At 47.0% G+C, this 24,135-nt stretch overlaps 1 protein-coding gene and 1 non-coding gene across 2 annotated transcripts; both read left to right on the forward strand.

Moving 5' to 3' along the window:
* Window positions 1-779: 779 nt before the first annotated feature.
* On the forward strand, window positions 780-24,111 carry Ebpl (EBP like). Its single transcript, XM_032918088.1, has 4 exons — window positions 780-1,017; window positions 15,955-16,024; window positions 22,628-22,766; window positions 23,384-24,111. Exons 1-4 carry the CDS (start codon window positions 847-849, stop codon window positions 23,622-23,624), a joined length of 621 nt encoding a protein of 206 aa, XP_032773979.1. The 5' UTR covers window positions 780-846; the 3' UTR covers window positions 23,625-24,111.
* LOC116914194 lies at window positions 20,054-20,155 on the forward strand. Its single transcript, XR_004389730.1, has one exon. It is a non-coding gene; the product is annotated as a U6 spliceosomal RNA (small nuclear RNA).
* Window positions 24,112-24,135: the final 24 nt, after the last annotated feature.

The raw sequence follows: 24,135 nt of genomic DNA on the forward strand, positions 1-24,135 counted from the left end.
GAGGTTTTTGAACATATGCCAACAATCTTTTCAGCCTTGCTAAGGTACACATAACAAAGTTCACCCTCCTAGCCAGACATTTTTAAAGCGCAGAAGTGCTCAGTTTGCTCACACTGCCAGAGCCAACCTGCAGAAATGTCCTCTGTTGCAAAGTTGGAATTAACTCCGTTAAACAACTGCCTTCCCCTTTCCCAGAATCTACCCCATCCCCGAAACCTAGGAATCTAGTGGTTGCTAGGCAAGTGCTATGCCGCTGAAGCATGTTCCCAGAGGAGGCAAACAGCATTTGACTTTTGAGGGTTAAGTATCAGAAATAGAGTCGGTCATCTGCATGGAATTTAAAAGCCTGGAAGAGTGGGGGCAGGATTCTTGCCTGGAGTTGCTACCCTTAGGAGGTCGAGACAGATAGTAACCTTGAACTTGATCAGCCTGGGCTGTATACTAATTAACATTTTAGCTTGCGCTACATAGACTACTCAAACACGAGACAGTGGTTGAGAGGCCGTTAATGACTTTGCTTGGGCCTCCTTGGCAAGACTTGGTAAGCCTCTTTAGAATTTTTTGTTTCAAGATTTACCATCTCCGGACAAAAATCCTCACCGTTTGGACGTCACTTTGTGGCTCAACCTTTTGAACCTCGTTTGACGTCAGACTTACTGTATCTTTTGGAGGCAGCTAAATATGTAAAGCATGAACCTGGTCCAGGAACCATTAGGACCGAAATGTGCTGCTCAGGCAGGGCAATGGGCCGGAAGGCCGGGCCCCTCGGAGGCCCGCCCACGAGAAGCTCCGCCCACGAGCGGATAGCACGCTAGCTCCCAGCTCGATCCGGTGTGCTGTGGAACCATGGGCGAGCGTTGGGCGCTGGGCCCGGCGGCAGGATCCTCGTTGCTGTTGTGCTCAGCGCTGCTGGCGGCGGGGTGCACGCTAGGCCTGCGTCTGGGCCGCGGGCGGAGCGCGGTGGAGCGTTGGGTGCTCGCCTGGCTCTGCTACGACGCACTGGTGCACTTCGTGCTGGTAAGTGTCGCCGCGTCGCCGCCTGCCTCGGGCTCCGCCCGAGTGAAGAGGAGTGGGAGCCCCGCGGCCCTGATGTCTCTGGCGCCCAGTAGGCGCAGCCTTAGGCCTTGATGGAGACCCCAGTTCATATGGAGCGCCCTACTCCCCAGGGGCTGCCTGGTCTATCAAATGAATTGAGAATCAAACTGAGAATTGCTAGGATTTCTCCTCCTCCTCCCTCTAAACTTGATTTAACCGTTTAGTTCAAACATATCTAGAAATCCATTTCTTGTAGGTTTCCTAATTTTATAGAATATAGGTTTTTAAAATATGTCCATACAATTTTCTGAAATTTTTTGATGTCTGTAACTTCCTTTTCATCCCTAGTTTTATTAATTTGGTTCTTCTGTCTTTTCATTAGTTTGGCAAAGGGTTTGTCAATCTTATTAATCTTTTGTAATAATCTGTCCTATTGATTCTCTTTTGTTATTCTTATTTTATTACTTCCTCCCTTGCTTTAGTTATGTCTTGCAGTCTACTGCTTTGAACTTTGGGCTATTCTTGCTTTTCCAAACTCTCGAAGTGCATCATTAAGTTATTTGTTCAGGCTTCCTGACTTTCTTTTTTTAATGTAGGCACTATAATGTGAAGCTATAACCTTCCCTCTTAGGAGTTTTCATTTAATTCTGAGATCTTTTAAAAACTTCCCCTGATTTATTCAACTGCCTGTTCATTATTCAATAATCTGTCGTTCACTCTTCCTTAGTGTATGCATTTCCAGTTTAATGTCCTCAAGATACAGGCAAAATGCAACCAGAGTCTTTACCAGGCTATAGCCTGAATGTGCTCTAGCCCAGTTTGCTGTAGAGGTCTTCCTCCCCTCTGGAATCTCATGACCCAGGTTTCTACTGTCTTCATTTCTCTCAGTAACCTTATCTTCCAAACTTTTACCAGACTGTTCTAATTAAACTTTTCTTAGAACATCGTTGAGCTTCTGTAGAGCTTTGCTAGCCCTAAGTTTCAAACCGTTCACATTCTTATAACTCAGTTCCAAAGGCCCACAAACCTCGTGGTCAGGTTGACTAAGTTTCTGTTTAGTTACTGGTATTATTGCTGCAGTAAGATCCCGAGGAGAGAAAGTTAAGGAAGGGTTCGTTCCGACAGGCTGTTAGGGGCTCGATTCCACTGTGGCGGGGAAGGCATGGCAAGAACAGGAGGCAGCCTTCGCACAGGAGGCTACTACAGTCAGGAGGTAGAAAGCAGTAGATACTTTCTCTGTATTTAGCCCAGGCCCCAGGGAGGGAACCACTCAGATGTAGAGAGGGTCTTTTCACTTCAGTTAACCTAGTATAGACAATCCCTGACAGGGAAGTGTTTCCATGGTGACCATAGATCCCATCAAGTTGACAGCTGATGGTGGAGATTGAACATAACCTGGCCATCAGGTTCACCTGAAAGAAAATGAATAACTCCTTTTCACTCACTCGCTGGCAGGAGTTGGGGCGGCATGCAGCTGCTATAGCATTGCATATGGGGAGCAGTGGACAGAGTCAGAGTTACTTCTGGCCTTCCCACTGCTGGGTTGTGGGGATCAAACTCAGGCAGAAGGGCCTTTATCCCCGAGCCATCTCGATGGTCCCTCAGCCCACTTTATAAACAGCCAGTGCAGGGGCACACAGGCAGTTCTGATGTCTGACTCCTCCCGGTTTCTAAAAATATAATCGTAAATACTTTTTTTTGACAAGATCTGACCTACTCTACATCTGAACAGTCCACAATCTTAATAAACACACAGTTTAGCCATCATTTACTTCTGAGGATTGCCAGTTAAATGAAAGCCAATGCCAAGCGCTTACACAAAGACGAGATTCCTTATTTCCTAATAGTTAATGCGTAAGTTATTTCCCTCAAAGCCTTTGCTTAAAGAATTGATTTTTAAGCGAACACTTGAGTACACATATTCCCCCAAGGAGCAAAGGCAGTAAAACAGGTACAGGGTGTGTGTGTTACCCCAGCACTTGGGAGCCAGAGGCAGAAAGATGAGAATTCCAAAGCTCTCTTTGGCTACATAGTAAATTAAACATTCCAGAAATATGAAAGTATAAAGATTTTCAAAAAATGTATTTGTCCACCACCCAGTTTAAGTTAACTTCTCAAACACAGATACAGTAACATGACACAGGCCTCCATTCGTGGTACCTTGAGTCCTGGTCTGATGTATGGAAATAGTCTCCCCTGACCCCCTTCCAGGTCTAGAGGAAGCCTCCTATAGAGCCTGTGGTTTGCCTGCTCTGCTGTGATGGCCCTGCCTTAGCTTTTCCCACCTAAGGCATACCTTTCTCCACCAATGGAAGTGACCACTCACACGAACCACGTGAGCGATCCCTCAGAATCTCATTGGCCCACATTAATGGAGTTTAATCATTTCTGGAATGTTTTAGCTATATATGTTCTGTTAAGTGGGACCTGGTATTTGTTTATTTTTGACACAGGGTCTCATGTAGGCCATGTTGGCTTTGAATTTACTATGCAGCCAAAGAGAGCTTTGGAATTCTCATCTTTCTGCCTCTGGCTCCCAAGTGCTGGGGTAACACACACACACTGTACCCTGTTTTACTGCCTTTGTCCCTTGGGGGATTATGTGTACTCAAGTGTTTGCTTAAAAATCAATTCTTTAAACAAAGGCTTCAAGGGAAATAACTTAATTATTAGTGGACATTTTTTGCTGTTACTGACAATGCTTTGGGCAGAGTCTTTGGACACCAACTCGGGTATTCAAAAATATAGGATGTGTTGATACTGCATAGAAGCCTTGAGGAGGACCGAGTGCCCTCACACTCTTGAGCTGCCTTCATTACCTCGCTAAGCCTCCCAAGTTTGCTCTCTGCCACCAAACTAAGAGCGTGTCTCTGGGACAGAGGTTTAAACCATGCATTCCCAAGGGCAGTTCACCTCAAGTGTCCAACCAGAGTGTTCCAAGTAATCGTGAACATCAACCTGACTGGATTCAGAATTTCCTGGAGGTGTGTAGAGCTCACTTCTGTGTATCAGTGAAGACATCTCTGAAAGGGTTTCCTCGGATAAGGCGGTGTCATCCTGAAGACTAGGGACTGAGGTATTGGGACACAGGAGGAAGCTGGAGTAGAGGCATTCACAGACACAGTCTCTGCTTCTTGGTCACCTTGCTCTGCTCAGCCACCCCCACGGGAACACCAAAGAAATCTTCACCCAAGTGTCCCAGTTGTGAAACGTCAGTAATAAATGCTTCCAGTGCTTTGGCACATTGCTTTGTCCTGTCACTGAGAGCAGGGTGGGTGCAGGGTGTCCTGCAGTCTGAGCACAGCCTTCTAGACATGGCCAGAAGACGAGGCAGGAGGGTCATGCCTAGGTGTGGGGAAAATCCAACAGAGGTCAGACAGGGAAGCTGCTGATGTCTAGCTGAGGAGGGAGCTGGGATGGCAGGTAGTAAGCGTGACTTACATAGTGGGAAGGATTTGAGTAAGAGCCCAGTGTGGCTGGTGTTACAGCATTCCCCGTTTGGGACTTTGGCCTTTCCTTCTGGCTTGTAACTCCTATAGCTCTACTGTTTCCTAATGACAGAGCAATCAGGTGAAAGCATTTGGGCTTTTTTCTTGTTCCCAAAACAGCTTGGAACAACTTCACAGCAATAAAGGTGAAGATGGGATATTAGGGTTTTACTACTGTGAAGACACATCATGACCAAGAACTCTTATAAAGGTCAACATTTAACTGGGGCTGGCTTACAGGTTCTGAGGTTCAGTACATTCTCACCAAGGTGGGAGGCTTTGCCAGTGTCCAGGCAGGAGCTAGGAGTTCTACATCTTCATCCAAAGGAAGCCAGGAACAGACCGGTTTGGAGGAGGGTCTCAAAGCCCACTTCCTCCAACAAGGCCACACCTACTCCAACAAAAAACCTACTCCAACAAGGACACACCTACTCCAACAAGGCCACACCTCCTAATAGTGCCATTCTCTGGGCCAAACATATTCAAACCACCACAGAGGGTAAAGAGAAATTATAATGATAGGGTCCCAAGACCCCAGAAGCCAGGTGTCTCTCTGAACTTCTGCCCTCCTTCCAGAGACTCCTTTTACTCTTCAAGGCAGGCATTAGAGACTAGAAATTCTCTTCTCCAAGGTGAGTCATAGAAGTGGAGTGAACACGCATATCCCTGCCCTTGCCCAGCCTCTCTTGGAGCTGGCCATTATTACTGGTCTGGCCTCTGTCTCAGGAAGAGAGGCAAGGAAGGATCTGTAGACAAGCCTTTCTGGGTGTCCCCAGTGAACTAGAGACTTGGGAGAGCGAGTGACTATTATTCTTGAAGTCCTTAGTCCATCCCCAGGACCCCATAAAAACCAGATGTGGTAGTATATGCCCGGATCCCAGCACTGGGGAGTCAGATGCAGGATGACTGCCACAAGTTCAAGGCTAGAGTGATCTACATAGTGAGTTCTAGGCCAGCCCAAGATAGGTGGGTAGAGAGTCTGTTAGTAAGAATGTTCACCATCACAAAGCCTAGAATCACGTGGGAGATGAGCCTCTGGCATGAATGTCTGAAATTGTCCTGATTGTATCAGTTGATTTGGGAAGATTGATGTGTACTGGTGGACAGGTCTTAATTGTGGGCATGACCTGGGCTGTGTATGTGCTGAGTGTAGGCTTGAGGGTGAGTGTGGGCTTGAGGGTGAGTATGGGATTGAGGAGTGAGTGTTGGGATAAAGGGTGAGTGTTGGGATAAGGGGTGAGTGTTGGGATAAGGGGTGAGTGTTGGGTTAAGGGGTGAGTGTTGGGTTAAGGGGTGAGTGTTGGGTTAAGGGGTGAGTGTTGGGTTAAGGGGTAAGGGTGTGGTTGAGGGGTGTCTTAGGGTTTTTACTGCTGTGCACAGACACCATGTCCAAGGCAACTCTTATAAAGGACAACATTTAATTGGAGCCAGTTAACAGGTTCAGAGGCTCAGTCCAGTATCATCAAGGCAGGGGCATGACAGCTTCCAGGCAGGCATGATGCAGGCAGAGCTGAGAGTTCTATATCTTCATCTGAAGGCTGCTAGGAGAATGCTGGCTTCCAGGAAGCTAGGACTGGGGTATTAAAGCCCATGCCCACAGTGACACACCTACTCCAACAAGGCCACACCTCCAAATAGTGCCACTCCCTGGGCCAAGCATATTCAAACCATCACAGGGGGTGAGTGTAAGAAACAGCAGAAGGAAAAGCAGGCTGGTGGAGAAAAGAGCAGCTGAGTTGTGGTAGGAGGAGAGGAGTGTGGGAGAGCAAGAAGCAGGTTCAGACAGGAAAGGGCTGAGTCTGGTGCAGTTAGGGAGTGTGATCAGGAAAGGAAGGGAGGGTTGAGGAACAGTGTCCCCTAGCAACAGTAGCTGTCTGCTGGCTGGGTGTCAGAACCGGTCCTTTTATACTCTGGGGACTGACTGGGCTGTGGCGTCTTGTCCTTTGATCAGCCTCTGGGGGTTTTGTTGCTAGCATATGTGTTCCTGCAGCGCTCTGTTTAGGCTTGTTCTTCGGGACAGAGGACAGTTGTCTCAGGGAGCCTGGGTTTCATTTGCAGCATGCATGATCCTTCAGGTTTGTCTGTGTGTTAGGTGTTAATCTTTTCCAGTTACCAACACCAGCTGTCTCTCACCTTATGCTGCTAGAATGTTAATCTCTGACTCTCGGGCCTGAAATATCTTTCTTTACTCACCGTTAAATCATTGGCTTCCTAGGCTGCCTTTTTACTCTGTCTCTCTGGCCTCTGCCTTTCCTGAAGTTTCCTGGCACTGCCACCTTCATCTCGTTTGGTACAAGGACTAGGAAATGACTTGTGGGTACCAGGCTTTGGCTGTGAAGCCCAGCTGCTAGGTTGCCAGGCCTGAGGAGAGCACTCAGTGAGTCTGTCCATTTTGATTGTGTAGATTGGCAGCCCTTTGGCTGCCTGGAGTTCGGTTGTCTCTAACATTGTGAACCGTGTCACCTAGAAAGCAATGGTGGTCCGCAGCTGAGTGTCAGAATGCAGTCCTTTGTGTGTACAAATGTTGGAAAGGCACTTCAGACGTCAAGAGAGTCTTAGTTTCTCCCTCCAGAGTAGCTTACACTTTCTCCTGTAACAGCATGAATGTTTCTGTGTTCTCCCTGGCTGCCGTGAAACTTAGACCCACACAGCAGAGGGCGTCTGCAGGGGTGGCTCTCTCGGACCCCTGAGCTGGATTTTCTTCCCCCTTGGACTAAAAATTTCAGATTCATTTAAATGTTTTTGTTGCCATTGACATAAAATCATTTCTTTTCTAAAAAGTCGAGACAGGTTCTCACTGTGCAGTCCTGGCTGACCTAGAACTTGCTATGTAGAGCAGGCTGGTCTTGAACTCACAGGGACCTGCTGGCCCCTGCCGCCAAGTGCTGGAACTAAATGCTTATACCCTTATCCAGCATTTGCTTTTTTTGTTTTGTTTTGTTTTGTTTTTTGTTTTTTTTTATAAAAAAGGAATGTGAATTCTTCAGAAACACTGCTTATGCTGCTGAGTGTGGTAATGTCTGTGGTCTCAGAGCTTGGGAGGCAGAAGCAGGAGAGTCAGGAGTTCAAGTCCATCCCCAGCTCCATAGCAAAGTTGAGGCTACTCTAGGCTACATAAAACCCTGTCTCTGCAAAAACCAACAGGCTAGAAAGATGGTGCCGTAGTTAACAGCACTTGTTGCTCTTGCAAAAGACCCAGGTTTGATTCCAAGCACCCACCAGGCAGCTCACAACCATTTTTAACTCCAGTTTCAAAGGACTTAATGCCATCTTTAGGCCATTCTGTACACCAGGCACATGGTATACAGACACACATGCAGGCAAAACACCATGTACATAAAAGATAAAATAATAACCATCTCATTTCATTTCTTCTGGGGCTTATGACTACATATTTCCACCTTCTCTTTTCTCCCAGGAAGCCATCCCTTATATTCCTCCTTACTCCCTTTCAAATTCAAGATCTCTTTTTGCATTAGCAGTTGTTACATGCATATATCTGTGTGCGCACACATATACACACACACGCATACACACGCACGCACACGCACACCTAAATACATTTGCTGTTGTGTATGGTTTCAGGGCTGACCATTTGGTATTAGATAATCAGCTGATATGCTCTCCTCTGGGGAAGATGGTTTCTCTCCCTCCCAGCATTCCTTAGTTGCCTGCGTTTTGTGTAGGGTTGAGATCTTGTAGGCTTTCCCTCATCCACTTCTGCATGCCCTTGATGTATTTCTTCAGCTCTTCTGACACACCCAGGAAGCACAGCCTCACATCCCAAATCAATCAACCAGTCAATCAGGCAACCAATAAATAAGCACAGTAACCAAGTAAGCACAATGGAATCCCTGTGGTTTTGCTTTTAAACATGGTGTCTGGCTCTGTGGACCAACTGTGTAGCTCGGGTTAGTTTCAAACTCACATTGCTCGCTGCCATTCTTCTTGCCACCTTCCCCCTCCTACCTGCTGCAGGTTCTCTTTAAACATAGGGTCGACTGATGTGGTGGCACACACCTTTAGTCCCAGCACTTGGAAGGCAGAGGCAGATGGACCTCAGAGAGTTCAAGGCCAGCCTGGTCTACAGAGTGAGTTACAGGACAGCCAGAGCTGTATAGCAAGACCCTGTCTTGAATGAATGGATGGATGGATGCATGAATGAATGGATGGATGCATGAATGGATGGATGCATGCATGAATGAACAAAACCCAGGGCTAGTTACTAACCAGTCTTTCACCATTTGAGTAGGCAGGCTCTGGGGGTGAAAGGAAGAATATGGGGTGTGGGTACAACAGATGTACACTTGAATCTCCATGCTGACCTCTGCCCACTAGGAAGCCACAGGCAGGACGCTCCCACAGCGTTCCTGTGATGAAGAAGGTAAGGGAGGATGGAACCTCCTATTCTCCCTCATCCATTGCCCTAGCTTGCCTTCTCTTGGCTGTTGCACTCTAACCAAACGCAGAAGGGGAGGAAGGGTTTATTTCACCTTCTATCCCCAGGCCACAGTCCTTCCTGGAGGGAAGTCAGGCAGGAGCTCCAGGTAGCAGTCATATGAAAGGCTGCTTGGCTAGCCCACACGCAGGCACATCGGCTAGCTTCCTGATACATCTCTCCACCTCCTGCAGTAAGCTGGGCTCTCCCAGGTCATCAGTCCAGACAGTCCCTTAGAGTCATGGCTGCAGGTCAGCCTGATTGAGGGAACTCCTCAGCTGAAACTCCTTCACTACCAGCTTTGTCATGGAGACAGCTGACGCTAACTAGCACATCCATGAAACCTGGACATAGCTGTTCTCTTCAGAGGGTTGCTGTACACCTAGGAGTGATGGGGCTCACTCTTAAAATCCTAGTGCGTGACTGAGACAGGAGGATTTTGAGATGGAGGCTAGCTCCAGACACAAATTGAAACCCTGCCTCTAACCAACAACAAACGGTTAGAGGATCAAACGCCAGTGATTTCAAGTAGTGTTTCTCAAACCTGACCACGCACATTAGTCGCCCTGGGATTGGCTGAGATGCTTCACTGGTACAAGCTCCCAGATGATTCCCAGCCTAGGGTTCTTGCTGCAAGGACACAGGGTGCCTGGCACTTCCCCAAACCAAAGATTGCAGTCCCCTCTGTCCCTTTGCATTCTGTTCCTGCACCCATAGCCATGAGCCCCTGTCACAGTGAGCTCCGAGGCTTCCCCTCTAGTCCTTAACCAAAGAGCAGCTGTCTCAGCAGAAATGAGGATTGTCCCAACCGGACAGATGTTCTCGCGGCCTAAATCCAACACTGGGATAAGCTGACTGTCCCGGGTGTGACTAGTGTGACTGACTCCCAGGCTCCACAGGAGCCATCACTCTCCACTGGTTAATGTCAGGTGACATCTGTCTGCTGGGGCAGAGTGGTCACGTCAGTAGAGAGTGGCAGCCAGAGTGGACTTACACAAAGTCAGTAAAGCCTGGGGGAGGGGCTGCAGCAGCTGCTGCTCCTGTGAGTAGTGGTGCAGGCTGTAGCCATGACGGGCAAACCCAGTGATTGGGCTGAGACCCGTTGCTCCGAGTGAAGAACTAATATCACGTATGGTCACATGAGGGTCCACTCTCCCCCCACCTCAGTCTCCACTCCATTCTCAGTGCTACATTGTTTTCTGAGTCTTCATTCAAATACCATTAAAGCTAAAACTACAAAATGCATTTACATACAAATTAGCCTCATTGCAAGTATGGGTTTTTTTTTTTTTAATTTCTGTAAAACCATTTTTTTTTCCTGCTAAATGTCTCTTTAAGGGTTGAAATGAGTCCACATATCATTTCCTGTTTGTTTTAGTCCCAGAACACAGTCTCTTTGCCAGGCGTAATTTTCTAGAAATCTATAAAATGCGTTGTTAAAACCTACAAGTCTGGAATACCTGAGGAGAGAAGGGACTTCATTAGCTTTCTCTGCCATGGTGCATGGTTGATTTTAAGGACACTTTGCTTGCTGCTCAGTTAGACACAATTAGTTCACTCCTGCTTTAACCTTGCAATAGGAAATGTCCCACTTTCTAGAACCTTCATTTCTTTTTTAAATAAGCAAACTTGGAATACAGACTTGGAAGCCTTCTGCAGACCTCATTAGATAGCAGGGAAACCTTGCCCAGCTTACGCCATCTGCAGTCAGACAGCAGCATGAACATCTCCATGGCCATTCACCAGGAAGTCATGCGCGGGAGTAGAGGAAGCCATGGGTGAATGTGTATTACTGACGTGGCTGTGTCAAGGACTCTAGGCCTCAGACCCACAGGAATGGCAAAGCCTCCCTGGGTCAGGCTTAGGGAGCTAGCACTGCCTCCCTGTGGTCTGTGTGTGAATGCTGACAGCATGTACAGAAAGCATCATACTCCATATGTGTGTCTGTGTCTGTCCTTTCTTCATTCCCTAATCGCCCACTCAAGCTTACAGGAGTAAGCAGTGTGGGATGCTGAGGGCTTAGGTAATATGTTTTGGCTTGGTTTCTATTTTCCCCCCTTTGGGAATTTCATACACTCTAAGAATCTTCTTTCCCCAACTCCTCCTCCCACATCCTCCAGCCCTCACCCATACCGCCCCAACTTGACGTTCTTTCTCTCTGGTTTCAGAGATGATAATTCATTCATATCACCTTTTCTTTCGGTAGAGTGCATAGCACCGTCTAGCACTATGGACAACAGCCAGTGGGGCGAAGCTTCCAGTCGAGCACCAGCTGGATTTCTCCCTGTTCTATGCCATAACTATGTGGTATCTCCATGTTCTATGCCATGACTATGTGGTAGCCCCGCAACAGGCCTTACTGTAAGGCTGTGGATTGAAGCCTTCAGCTCTGGCAATCGCCTGTAGAGTTTGCTGATTGTCTGTGGGTCCCCTCTGGTCAGTGACTCAAAAAGATGCCCCAGCCTATTACTGGGTTTTTTCTTTACTTGGTAGCATCCGATGTCTAGTTGGGGCGTTGTCCTTGTCCATTAGATGTTGACTCTGGTTACATTTCTTTTCTATAGCTATCTGTTTTAAGGAGCCTCTATAGTAGTAGCTTTTCACTGGACCGTTCATTACTGCTACCATATGTAAGAATACGTGCTGTGGCTCTTGTATGGAAGTCTGAGGAAAACTTTGTGGCCTTGGTTCTCGTGTCATTTCTCTGTGGGTTCTGGGGATCAGACAGGTCACCTGGCTTGTTCAGGAAGTTCCTGGACCTGATTAGTCATTCTGTCAGACTAATTTTTGAGACAGGGTCTCATTATGTAGCTCAGGCTGGCCTGGAGTTGGAGATTCTCCTGCCTCAGCCTCACGGGTACTGAGACTAATGGTGTGTGCGTGTGCCACCACCACACCCACCTACGTTTTGTAGGTTTTTTAAATTTATTTTATGTATATGGGTGCTTTTTTCTGCATGCATACCTGCATACCAAAAGAGGGCATCAGATCCCATTATAGATGGTTGTGAGCCACCATGTGGTTGCTGGGAATTGAACTCAGGACCTCTGGAAGAGCAGACAGTGCTCTTAACTGCTGAGCATCTCCTCAGGCCTTATTTTTAGTATGTTAGCGTCTTAGGGTTTTACTGCTGTGAACGACACCATGACCAAGGCAACTCTTATAAGGAAATCATTTCATTGGGGCTGGCTTACAGGTTCAGAGGTTCAGTCCATTATCATCAAGGCAGGAACATGGCAGTGTCCAGGCAGGTGTGGCACTGGAGATGCTGAGAGTCCTACATCTTGTTCAGAAGCAGGCAGGAGGAAACTGTATTTCAGGCAGCTAGGAGGAGGGTCTCAAGCCCACCCCCAAGTGACACACTTACTCCAACAAGGTCACACCTACTCTAACAGGGCCACACGCCTAATAGTGCCGCTCCCTCAGCCAAACATATGCCACAGCTAGCTGTCCCATCAGAGGTACTCTAGAATCTCAATGTAGTTTGGACTGTGAAGGTTCTGGAGACTTTTCACATGCTTGTGGCCCTTTGTACTTCCTTTGAGAACTGTTCACATCACTTGTCCACTTCCCGATTGATTCATTGACTTGTTCTTTTGGTGTTAAAATTGTGGTTAATCTTCGTTTCTGTTTTTAGTTCTCCATAGACTCAGGATATTAATCCGTGAGGGTGGATATGAGCCATAGGTTATGGTGAAAGACTTCTGAAGCTAATAACTGTCTTTGTTGGCTGTGAAAATGTCCACGTAAAAAACCTTCATGCAGGGTTGGGGATTTGGCTCAGTGGTAGAGCACTTGCCTAGGAAGCGCAAGGCCCTGGGTTCGGTCCCCAGCTCCGGAAAAAAAAAAAAAAAAAAAAACCTTCATGCTTCAGAGCCTAAAATAACTTAAAACTAAAAAACCGAACAGTTCATTAACACAAAGCATTAGAGCACTCTTGGTTCAGCATCCCACAGGAATTAGAAGTGGGGCCACATTCTGTGACCGGATTCTGCCTCCTGTGTCCTGCTGAGCTTGTGGTTGGACAGAGTGTGCATGCATTAGTGTAGTTGCTGCACGGACCTGGGTTTAGTCATTTGTGTTTCTCCCAAGTTCTTTTATGGTCAGAGCAGGCCAGGCTCAAGTCACAGAACCTTCCAGAGATCCCATCTGGAAGAGGAAGCATCTATTGCAAGTTCTTGGATCATCGTGGGATATGGAATCCCTGGTAGGACCCCTTGACAGCTCTCAGGAGAGCATTGCTGTAAAAAGACCAGGCCTGGTTTGAGATGCGCTTCTTTCTCCGCATGCTCTCCACTGTTCTCCATCCACCAGAGGCCGAGCCATCTAGACTCTCGACCGCTGAGTAACTTTTTCTTTCCTCCGAAATTAGCCCTTCTCTGATGTGCTGCTGTGGTGATGAAGGGCTGGCTAATGAGCTGGGAGCCAGGCCTGTGGTAGCAGGGAAGGGTCGCAAGTCCTCAGCCTTGCTATTCAGTTTCAAGACATTCAGTGCATGATCACTGCTTAGGGAGAATTTAATGCTATCGGGTGTAAAGAAAATAGTTGTTTAAAAGAGCACCTTGGCTCCTGGCTCACTCTGGCTTCCTACCCCACCACGTGATCTCCCTACTTCATGCATGCCCCCACCAGAACGCCAACCGCTGGGCTGAGCTGTAGCCAAGAGCTGTGCCAGAGCCAAATGGTGCTCGTGGATCTCCAGAACTGATGGTGATCTAGTAAACCTCCTGTATACAGTACCCAGCTGACTTTGTTATGGGAACAGAAAGCTGACTAAGGACCAAGCAGTGATATGTGTATTTTTAAACTTTTACATTCTTAACAAAAAGTTGAAATGATTCAAAGATGGGCAACAGATAGAATCTCGGTGAAGAAGAATTCCAGATGGTCGGCCAGCATATGCAGAGAGGCCCAGCATTACCAGTCATTAAGGAATTACAAGTCAAACCCCACAGATCCCACCTCACACCCACAAAATTACTATTCCAAAACAACAGATGTCACCTAGCAGGTAGAGGAATTGCTGGTCAAAGCAGCCACCTCCTGTATTTCCCTTGGCCTCAGTGGCAACTTGGAGAGATGACAGTGTGTTATCCCAGCGTGGGTGTAGATGTTGATGTAGTCTGCTAATCTTCAGTTATTCAAGATAAGATCTTCTGTATCCCAGGGTAGCCTAAAGACTCGGCTGACCCCAAAAAGAGTCATGCCCCACAGGTTGAGAACCACAGCCCTAATATATTTATTACCTCATTCAGCTAGTCTGCTAACCATAGGCCTCTCAGGTGTGTGTGTGTGTGTGTGTGTGTGTGTGTGTGTGTGTGTGTGGTGAGGGGTGTCTCACCTGTAATTCACAGTATAGCCCACACTGGCATTGAAGTTGTGTACAAGTATTTGCCACCATGCCTGGCCTAAATCTCCTGTGAAGAAAATGCGTTTTGGATGGACTTGGACAAAGCATACTTACTAATTAGGTGACCCAGAAAGAATGTCAAGAAAAACAAGCATGAACCAGCTTCCTTCCAAGCCTGTGTTAACAGCCATTAGAGTGGAAAAAGAGTTGAAGGACCCTCAAGAGATAGCATGAACGTCAGAGAGAGAGACAGTCACTGTGGGATGAACACAGGCCTCTGTCCTGGCTCACATACAAAGCAAACTAACACAGACTGATCTCGAGCCACTCAGGTAGGGAGGGACCTTCCCCTTGGAACTTCACCACTCAGTGCCACACAGGGAAGACCCTAGATTAGTAAAGAAAAACCATCTGTGGCCCACTGCAGGGGACACTATCACTACAGGCACAGTAGGAATGGCTCTTCCGGTTTTAGAATCCACTGACAGAAAACAGAGAAGGCAAACAAGCTTACAGAGCCAGGATGAGAACGTAATCTGTCTGCATTGTGGTCCATGTTAACAAGCAACTGTCGGAAGCTGGAACGAGAGTATGGGAGCATGGGGAACGGCAGGCTCTTGTGCTCCTAAACGAAGCCTCCACTACACGGATGAATGGGTGGGCAGACGCTTTCAGTCCATGACTGAAGTCACACATTTGGTTAATTAATGGAAGAATGCTATACCTATGTCTAATAAATGATTTTTTTCAACAACTGGCATCATAAAATCAGAGACGTATTCTTAAATAGGAAAAAATTAAGTGAGGTTTCTGCACAAGAAGAGCTTCATTGCTGTGTGAAATAGAGGAAGCCCAGCTTTACTGCTGGGAGAGCTGGGGTGGGGTCTGCATGAGTAGAAATGTCCAGGGCGCACAGTGTGAAGGTGCGTGCACCTCCAGAGTGAGGAGACGCGGTACCACAGAGGGCAGAGGGGATGCAGAGAGCTTAAATGTCTTATGAGGAAAAGCTATTGACCTGCAGTAAAAACTGGTCAAGGGAACCACCATCACATCAGATATACCAGTGCGTTTTAGCTGTTTGATTTCTGGAAAGGGTAGAGAAATGCTTCCAGAATGAGGGCGTACTGACATAACTGCCAACATGTTATCCTTAAACTTCAGAAGAAAGCCCGTACGTGTTTAAAGTCTCCCGAAATTTGCCCTTATGCAGCACAGGAAGGGCCTCAACTCTGCCATAGACATTTGCTGGCTACATTTGTTTTATTTTTAAGGTTAAAAGAATAAACTGCTGTGAGATTCTTGTCCAAGATTTAAGATTTTTACAGTAACCTAGAACTGAGTTTTTTCCTGTACAACAGTCAAACACTCTCCTTACGTGAATTTTCGACTTGGTTTTCCTATGTAAGAACACATCACTGATGTTACAATGCCAGTCATTAAAAAGTACATTTATTATGAGGCTTGGCATGTTCTTTCACAATCTGGGTAACCTCCAGGGGTGATGTGGTCCTCCAGGCCACTGGCCAAAGTGTGGACAGTTTACCGAGGGGAGGAGGGCTGCTGCCATGCACTGCCATGTGTCTGCTGTGCCACCCTGTGGTGGCGAGGCTAAACAGAGCCTGTCTCCCTTTTCTTCTCTCTAGGAAGGCGCTTTTGTCTACTTGTCTATAGTAGGAAATGTTGCAGATTCCCAAGGCTTGATTGCATCTTTATGTAAGTAATTAAAAACATTTGCATTTGAAATGTCTGAGGAGATTAATGGCAAGAGTGGCTGTCAATTAACTGAATGTCTACATCTCATATTGTATGATTCCATGTGCACGGCCTGTCCAGAAGAGGTGACTCTTTAGAGGCGGGTAACAAATTAGAGGTTGCTTGGGGCTGGGGAAGACAGTGGGACAGCGGATGACTGCTCATGGGTGTGGCTTTCTCTTTTGAGATGTCCTCCGTTAGATTGTGTCTATTCAGATCTGTGAATGTTCTAAAATTGGGATTGTACGCCATGTGAATTACATCTCAGCAAAGCTATATATTAATGTGTGTACAGCTGGGTGTGGCTCAGTGGCGAACTACTTGCCTGACATGTGTGAGCCTTTGTGCAACACTGTAAAACACACAAACAAAAAAGCATCGAAAGGCCTACAGTATTTAAACTGGGTGTTTCCCTATATATTTTTTTATATAAATTTACTTTTAAAAATTGTATTCTTTATTTTAAAAATATTATTTTTTTTAATTATTTTATCCACACATTGAGGGTCTGTGCATGTGGGCAGTGTCCGCAGAGGCTCTGCTGGAGTTGGATCACATGCAGTTGTGAGCTGCCCAGCGTGGATGCTGGTAGCTGAACTCGGGTCTGAAGAAAGCTCGTACGATGTTAACTGCTGAGCTCCTTCTCCAGCCCACAGTTTACTTTTGATTATATGTCTATACCTGTTTTCTTCTAGATAACCCTCCAAGTTCTTCCCGCCCTGTAGAGCTATCAAGTAGTTTCCCCATTTTCTTAACACTCAATGTAAATCGACCGACTAACATTGACTTCCTAGAATGCTCTATCCTGATCAATACGGTTAAGTCGTGGGCCAGACGCCAGCATCTCTGCTACTCGCCTTCAGGTCTGGCGTCTGCAGTTCTGCACTGTGTACTGTGTGTCTTTCTTTCTCCTTAATATTTTACTCTGCTTTTATTTTATTTTCATTTATTTATTAAGTGTCTACATGTGTGATGTTTGCAAGTATGTGTGTGTGTGTTTTATGCTTTTGTTTTATTTCTTTTATGACTTTAGTTTGTATTTATTTTCTGTGTGTGCGCATGCATGCGTGTGTGTGTGTGTGTGTGTGTGTGTGTGTGTGTGTGTGTGTGTGTGTGCGTGCGTGTGTGCACGCCCGTGAAGGAAGGACAGAGGACAGGTTTTGGGAGTTGGTTCTCTTCTTCCACCATTTGGTCCCCTGGAATCTGACTCAGGTTGCCAGACTTGGTGACAGGTGCCCTTACCAGCTGAGCCATCTCACCAGACTTAATTTATTATTTTATTATCTTATCTTTTAGTACTGAGGGTGGAGCTAGGACCTTGTGTGTGTTGCTAAGCATGTACGGTGTTCCTGATTGCATGTGTTGCTGAGCATGTCCAGTGTTCCTGATTGCGTGTGTTGCTAAGCATGTACTGTGTTCCTTGCCATGTCACCCAGCCCCGTTGTATTTTCATCCTGCCCTGGAATCACATGCTCACACCAAGGCCTGTGTGGACACTCTTACTCACTGTTAGCCTTAGGAAACGTCCAAAGAATCGAACTGTCTCAGTTCAGTATTACTTCTGAAAACACAATGTGTCGCCTTTGATCCCTCCAAGCCTGTGCTCTATAGCTCCCGGGCTTGTGGGGAATGTCTGTACAAAGCTTCGATTTAGGTTGACTGGAAAGTCTTGAGGCTCGAGGACGCAGACTGAATCACTCCTTCTCATGTGTGTTCTATGGTTTCTCTTTGTCAGAAGCCATGCTGTAGCTCTCACCCTGGTTACCCTGCTTTGGGCATCAACGAAAGGGCACAGCCAGGTGTGGCTCAAGTCCATGAAAAGATGATGATTGGCAGGACCTTTCTATGTCACCGCCTTTAGGTGAACTGCCCTTCATCTTGAAAGCAAATGCTCAAGAGGTCCTGCTTCTCCAGAGGCTGGCTGTCCTGGATGGTGGGCCATGCCTGCAGCAGAGGCAGGGCTGTGAAAGCCTCCTTCTGCCATGGCCTCGCCTCCTTTGCCTCTGAACCTCTGCCTCCTGCAGCTTGAGTCACAGAATAAATGGAACTGAACATCTTACCATGCTTTAACCCTTGGTTGCTCAGGGGTAGCAGGCTGGGCAGTAGGTAGAGTTCAGCAGCAAAGGTCACACCCGAGGGTCACATACCAGGTGTGGACAGCGGGGCCTCAGGCCATCCGTCTGCCCTCTTCCGCCATCCCTACACACTCTTCAGCTTTCCCCCACTCACCTCTCGTTCCAGACGTCTGTTTCCTGGCCTGGGACCTTTGCATCTGTTCTGCTTTGGGGCACCCATTCTTTACCCAGTCACCCCTGGGATATAAGGCTGAACTCAGGATTCAGTATTTCGTTTGTCAGCAAGCCTGGTGGCACACACCTTTAATCACAGCACTTGGGAGAGTAAGGCAGGAGGATTGCTAGTTGGAGGTCAGTTTGGGCTACACAATAACACTATCTCAAAAAACACAAAGGCTGGTATGTAGCTCGCCCAGTGAGGACTTGCCTAGCAAGCAGAAGGCAGGAGGTTTGGTCCCCAGATCAAACCACAACAATGGCAGGCAAAACAGTAAGTAAATTTTAAAATCATATGCCTTGGCATGCAATAAACCTGGAGGGCACCCCAATATTTCCATAGAGAAGGGTTACTAGCCATCAGCCCTCTTGATGATGGAGACCTGATACTGCTTGTTCCTGTGGAGTGGGCCATAGAGTTGTCAGGTGAGTCCGTCACATTCTCTTAGGGGATCAGCCTCACCCCATCCTGTTCCTACCAAGCCCACCAGTAAGGCCCTGGGTTCACTGTCTTCCCGGCTGAGCCCTCAGAGGTCCCTGACCTCTTCCCTGAGCTGGAAGTGGATGTCACAGCGGCGGGTCCCGAGTCAGGCACCTTCCTGGCAGCAGGGTGAAGAGGGTGAAGAATCATTAGGGCATCTTCCTGGGTCCTGGTTTTTTAATCTAAGGACCACTTTTGCTCTTCCTAGTGTGGGCCACTTTCAGACAGACCTTATGGCTTAGCAACTACGTTTTCAAAGGCCCAGCAGAGACAGCCCCCATGTGTTCAAAAAATGCTTGTTAGATAAGGGGCTGGCCCAGTGCTTCAGTGATTAAGGGTACTGGCTGCTCTTGAAGAGGATCTGGGTCCATTCCTAGCATACATGGTGGCTCACAACCATCTATAACTCCAGTCCTATGGGATCTGTAGTATCTTCTGGCCTCTGCCAGGCACCAGGCATGCACAGGACACAAACACATACATGCAAGCAAAACACCCATACACATAAATAATCATTGAAAGGAATGAGTAGAGATAGTGGTTTGGGGGTTCCTTTTTTTTTTTTAAGATTTATTTATTACATATAATGTACACTGTGGCTGTCCTCAGACACACCAGGAGAGGGGATCGGTTACCATTACAGATGGTTGCGAGCCACCATGTGGTTGCTGGGACTTGAACTCAGGACCTCTGGAAGAGCAGTCAGTGCTCTTAACCACTGAGCCATCTCTCCAGCCCCGGGTTTCTGTTTTTAATGTCTAAACATTCACTGACCTCTTCCCTCCTAAAGCATTGACATTTTATGTAAATGATTCTTCTAGATTTTGGATTCCTCAATTGGTTTATTTTACCTCCTGGTTATACATTTATATTTAGGGATGTTTTTCTTTTCAATACTGCCTTGCTTCCCAGTTACTACAGTTATTTCTGAACATGCAGATGGCTTGCCAAAATCTAATGTTGTGTATAGTCTTACACAGAGACTCTTCACCTGTGTGGCCTCTCCTAGTCTCAAGGCATCCTGTCTCTGGCCACCGTGAGATGAGGGCTTCTACTGCTCTGACCAATCAGACATCAGAGCTCATTTCTAACCAGTTACACCTTCTCAGTGTAACATGTGGACACGCTTGAAGGGGGAAGAGTAGACATATCCACTCTTTTACTTTCAGCATTTGAGATCGGCTCGTACGACTTTTACCAGTTAAAAATTAATCAGGTGTTCAATTTGGCTGCACATACACTAAAATTGGAACCATACAGAGATTAGGCTAGCCTCTGTTCAAAGATCACATGCAAATTCATGAAGCATTCCATAAAAGTTAACAAAATAATCATGGGTCAGAGGGATGGCTCGTGGTTAAGGGCACTCGCTCCTCCTAGAGAAGAACCGAGTTCAGTTCCCAGCAATCATACTGGACAGTTCACAATCACCTATGACCCACTTCCAGGACACTGAGCACCCTCTTTTGGGGACACACACACACACACACACACACACACACACACACACACACGTCCTCTCTCTTCCCCCAACTCCCACTCCGATAAATCTTTTAGGAATAGTGGAATAGAAATAGCCTCTAAAGTGGACAGCCCTCTCTCAAGCTGGCGAAGGACTTCCTGACTCACGGCAATGTTCTGATCCGGGTCTGGAAAGATCCTTGGGTGAGCTGTTTTCCGGTTATTACCTGGGGTGCAGGGAGGGGGGCGTCTGCTGCTGCTGAACACTGTGTCCAATTTGGGTTCACTCAGAAGTCCAGGCTGCATCGCCCTAGACCTTCAGTTGTCTTCAATTAGCAAACATGTGGGCGCTTCCAGCAGGCAAAGGCAGGGATATCTCGAGTTCAAGGCCAGCCTCGGTGATATGGTGATACGGCAGGCAAAACCTTCTCTCTGATAAAACAGAGGAAACATTCAAAATCACAAAATGTCGTGGGTTTGTTTTGTTTTTGTTCTTGAGCCAGGGTCTCAAAGAGGTCTGCCTGCCTCGGCCTCCTGAGTGCTGGGATTAAAGGTGTGTGCCACTATGCCCAGCCACAAAAATGTTTTGTTTTAAAGGAATTGTTTTTATGGGCATGAATGTTTTTCCCGAATGTATGTGTGCGTACCACATGCATGCCTGTTACCCACAGAAACCAGAAGAGGGCATCAGATCACCTAGAATTGGAGTTACAGGTGGTTATGTGCTGTGGTTGTCAGTGCTGGGGACTGAACCTGGGTCTTCTGCAATGGTAGCAAGTGCCCTTAGCCACTGAGCCACCTCTCTAGTCCCACAAAATGTGTGTTTAAGGAATGTGTCCTTAGTAATTTCCCATATCTAAACTATACTTAGAGACTTTTTATTGAAGGAAGAATAATGCATCAGCAAGGTCATTAATTTATAAGATTAAAGTTATGTATGTGTGAGTATGTATGTGCGAGTGTATGTGAGTGTGCATGTGTGCACGAGCACGTGTGTGTATGTGAGTGTGCATGTGTGTGTGCACGTGTACACGTGTGTTTGTGTGTGTGTGTGTTTGTGTGTGTGTGTGTGTGTATAAAGGGCAACCTCAGTACCAGAATGACATGCGCCTCCTGTCACTCGAGGTCTCTCACTGGCTCACCAGTTAGGCTATCACAGTCAGGCCAGCAGCTTCCGTGCCTCCTGCTCCCATCTTTCCAGGGCCGAGACTGCAGGTGTGGCCTCTGCCTGACATTTTGGCGTGAGTGATGGAGCTTGAACTCGGGTCCTCATGCTAGCAAGGCCAGCGTGGTGCCACCTGAGTTACCTCCCCAGGGTCTAGAACAATCATTAGTAGATATTGTGCTTGCAAAATTTGACTCTGTTGAACTAAATTTTAATCCTTGAGCTTACAGCGAAGAGTGACAAGGTAGAGTGCACAACATGATGTGCTTGGGAACATATTCTACAAGCAGGACAGCTGTTCTGTCTTCTGTCAGTGGGTGAGGGGCGCAGAAGTCCCAGGCTCCCCTGGCTTTGTGGAGATTGTAGAGTGGTTATCCCCAAGCCCGGCCTACAAAGACGTACTAGTCATATAGACTGAGGGGCTGGAATGGAGGACCCAGAAACATGCCATGCCACTCTGCAGCTCCCAGATGTTGGGTACCATAATGGGAACACACCTAGGGAGAAAGAAGGCCAGTGCGGGGAGCACTGGATAACCACGTGAGGAAGGGTAGACTAACCCTCTCGCCTTGTATAAACGCCAACTCCATGGAGCTGGAGTTACTTAAGTCCTGAAATGCTAAACTGCTAGAAAGAATTGTAGGGAAAACATCTCAAGATAAAGACACAGGCAAGGAGTTTCTGAACAGACATCCAATAACACAAGAAATAATAGCAAGAATTGGCAAATGGGATGGTGTGAGATTTAAATATTTCTACTGTGAGAGAATGAGGAGAGCACAGAGGGAAAGGTAATCTTTACTAACCACACTTCCAGCACAGATTACTAACTAGAATTGATAAAGAACTCAAAAAAGTAAGTATCAGAACCCAAGCAATCAATAAATAGGCAATCAATAAATGGGCAAACACCACATCTCTGTAAATCTAGATGAAAAGCCATATATTACATAAACAGAAAGTTGCTACTTAGAGGAGGAAAGAGAGCAGCAGAGCGGGGTTGGGGGTGGGGCAGAGAGGGTGATGGGGCAGTGAGGGTGAACACAGCACACTCGTGTGCTCGTTTGAAACTGTTGTAATATAGCCCGTTAGTCTGCACACTGCCTAAAAACTTAACAAGAAACACTTGCCAGTCGAGAGACTGAGCACAGGTATTCTGCCCTTAGGGAAAGAATATGGCAAGGCTGACGCAAGATGGCTGTATTTTGATCCAACCATTGTGTCTTTGGAAATCCTGACTGTTGTCTTGGATGGGTTCCTGGCATTGGTCCTCATTTACGCCATAGTCAAGGAGAAGTATTACAGGTGAGTCCACTCCCATCCAGCAAGAAGGAGGGGACATTAGCTGCCCAAGTGACACCTGGACACAGTTGCAAGCACATTTGTCTACAAGACAAAGCTTTCCGTGAGACTCTGAGACAAGATGGAAAGCTTTACCATGAAGTCTCACATAGGAAAGAGTGCTCCCAGCTTTTAAGACCTTTTCCCCACCACTTTTCAGCTGATTAGCAGTAACAATTAACTTTTCTCCATTCTTTTAACATTACTTTGACTCCATGACGACAATTGTAGACACATTACAAATTTACATGTGTGTTGTCTCAAACGCTGGCCGTGAGCCGGGTACAGGAAATGGAGACCCTTTACTGGTGTCTTTCCTTTACTCTCCACGTGCCTTTTGAGGAAGGATTGTGTCACATTTTGCAACAGATGAAACCGACTAGTGACAAGATTCGTACCCTGTCTCTTTGAGGGTCAGAGGTGACCTCACTAGGTCCTCCTGAGAACACTCCTGAGATAGGGCAGTTGCCTCCCCACGGAGAGATAGCGTCTTCCCACCGACGTCTTGTTGTAGAGCCTGTCGGTGCCGCTGACTCAGAGTGCCAGGCTTCGTCTGTTCATGTCATGTCTTCTCCCCACAGGCATTTCGTACAGATCGCCTTGTGCGTGTGTGAGCTCTATGGCTGCTGGATGACCTTCTTCCCTGAGTGGCTTGTCGGAAGCCCCAACCTCAACACCAACAGCTGGCTCTACCTTTGGATCTATTTGGTGTTCTTCAACGGCCTGTGGGTTCTGATCCCAGGCCTGCTGCTGTGGCAGTCCTGGGTAGAACTGAAGAAGAGAGGTCACCAAGAGGCCAGCTTGGCGAGGAAGCATAAGTGAAGTCTCACAACAGGCCATTCTCATGTGCTGCTTCCTGAGTCAGAACTGACCAGACATTCCAATCTGTTTCCTTCTGACAGTGTTGTGCCGCAGCCATTACAGATGGGTGGGGAGGTGGCAAACTTGGCTGTTTGTTTTGGTTCTTTGATTAAATGACAACATAAAGAGAGAAGTTGGGGTGTGGTTCAGTAGTGTTGTACTTGCCTAGCACTCACGAGGTCCTCAGTTAGACCCTTAACACTGCGAGGGGGTGCTGAGTAAGCTTCCACTTGTAACAGGATCAGATTCAATCAGACTCCCAGTCATGGCTAGCAGAATCGTTACGCCATGTTCATAAGTGTCATAGGATACTGTAAGGAGTGGTGTAATTTTTATTACAAAACAAAACAAAACCCCCTTTTTGCTTCAGCTGTTTTTCTTCTCATGGTCTCTTTGGGTTTGTTATGTAAACCTAGAAGTAAAAGGAATTTTTTCTGTTTTATACTCATATTGTTTCAAATTTGTGTACCCA

Source organism: Rattus rattus, chromosome 12 (genome assembly GCF_011064425.1).
Source record: "Rattus rattus isolate New Zealand chromosome 12, Rrattus_CSIRO_v1, whole genome shotgun sequence".
NCBI classification, from domain to species: domain Eukaryota; kingdom Metazoa; phylum Chordata; class Mammalia; order Rodentia; family Muridae; genus Rattus; species Rattus rattus.

What these genes read in the sequence shown, in the direction of transcription:
- Ebpl (XM_032918088.1), top strand. Translation starts at nt 847, where the DNA reads ATGGGCGAGCGTTGGGCGCTGGGCCCGGCGGCAGGATCCTCGTTGCTG. An exon ending in CACTGGTGCACTTCGTGCTG is followed by an intron (nt 1,018 to 15,954) that starts GTAAGTGTCGCC and finishes TCTTCTCTCTAG; the next exon opens with GAAGGCGCTTTTGTCTACTT. An exon ending in AGGCTTGATTGCATCTTTAT is followed by an intron (nt 16,025 to 22,627) that starts GTAAGTAATTAA and finishes TTCTGCCCTTAG; the next exon opens with GGAAAGAATATGGCAAGGCT.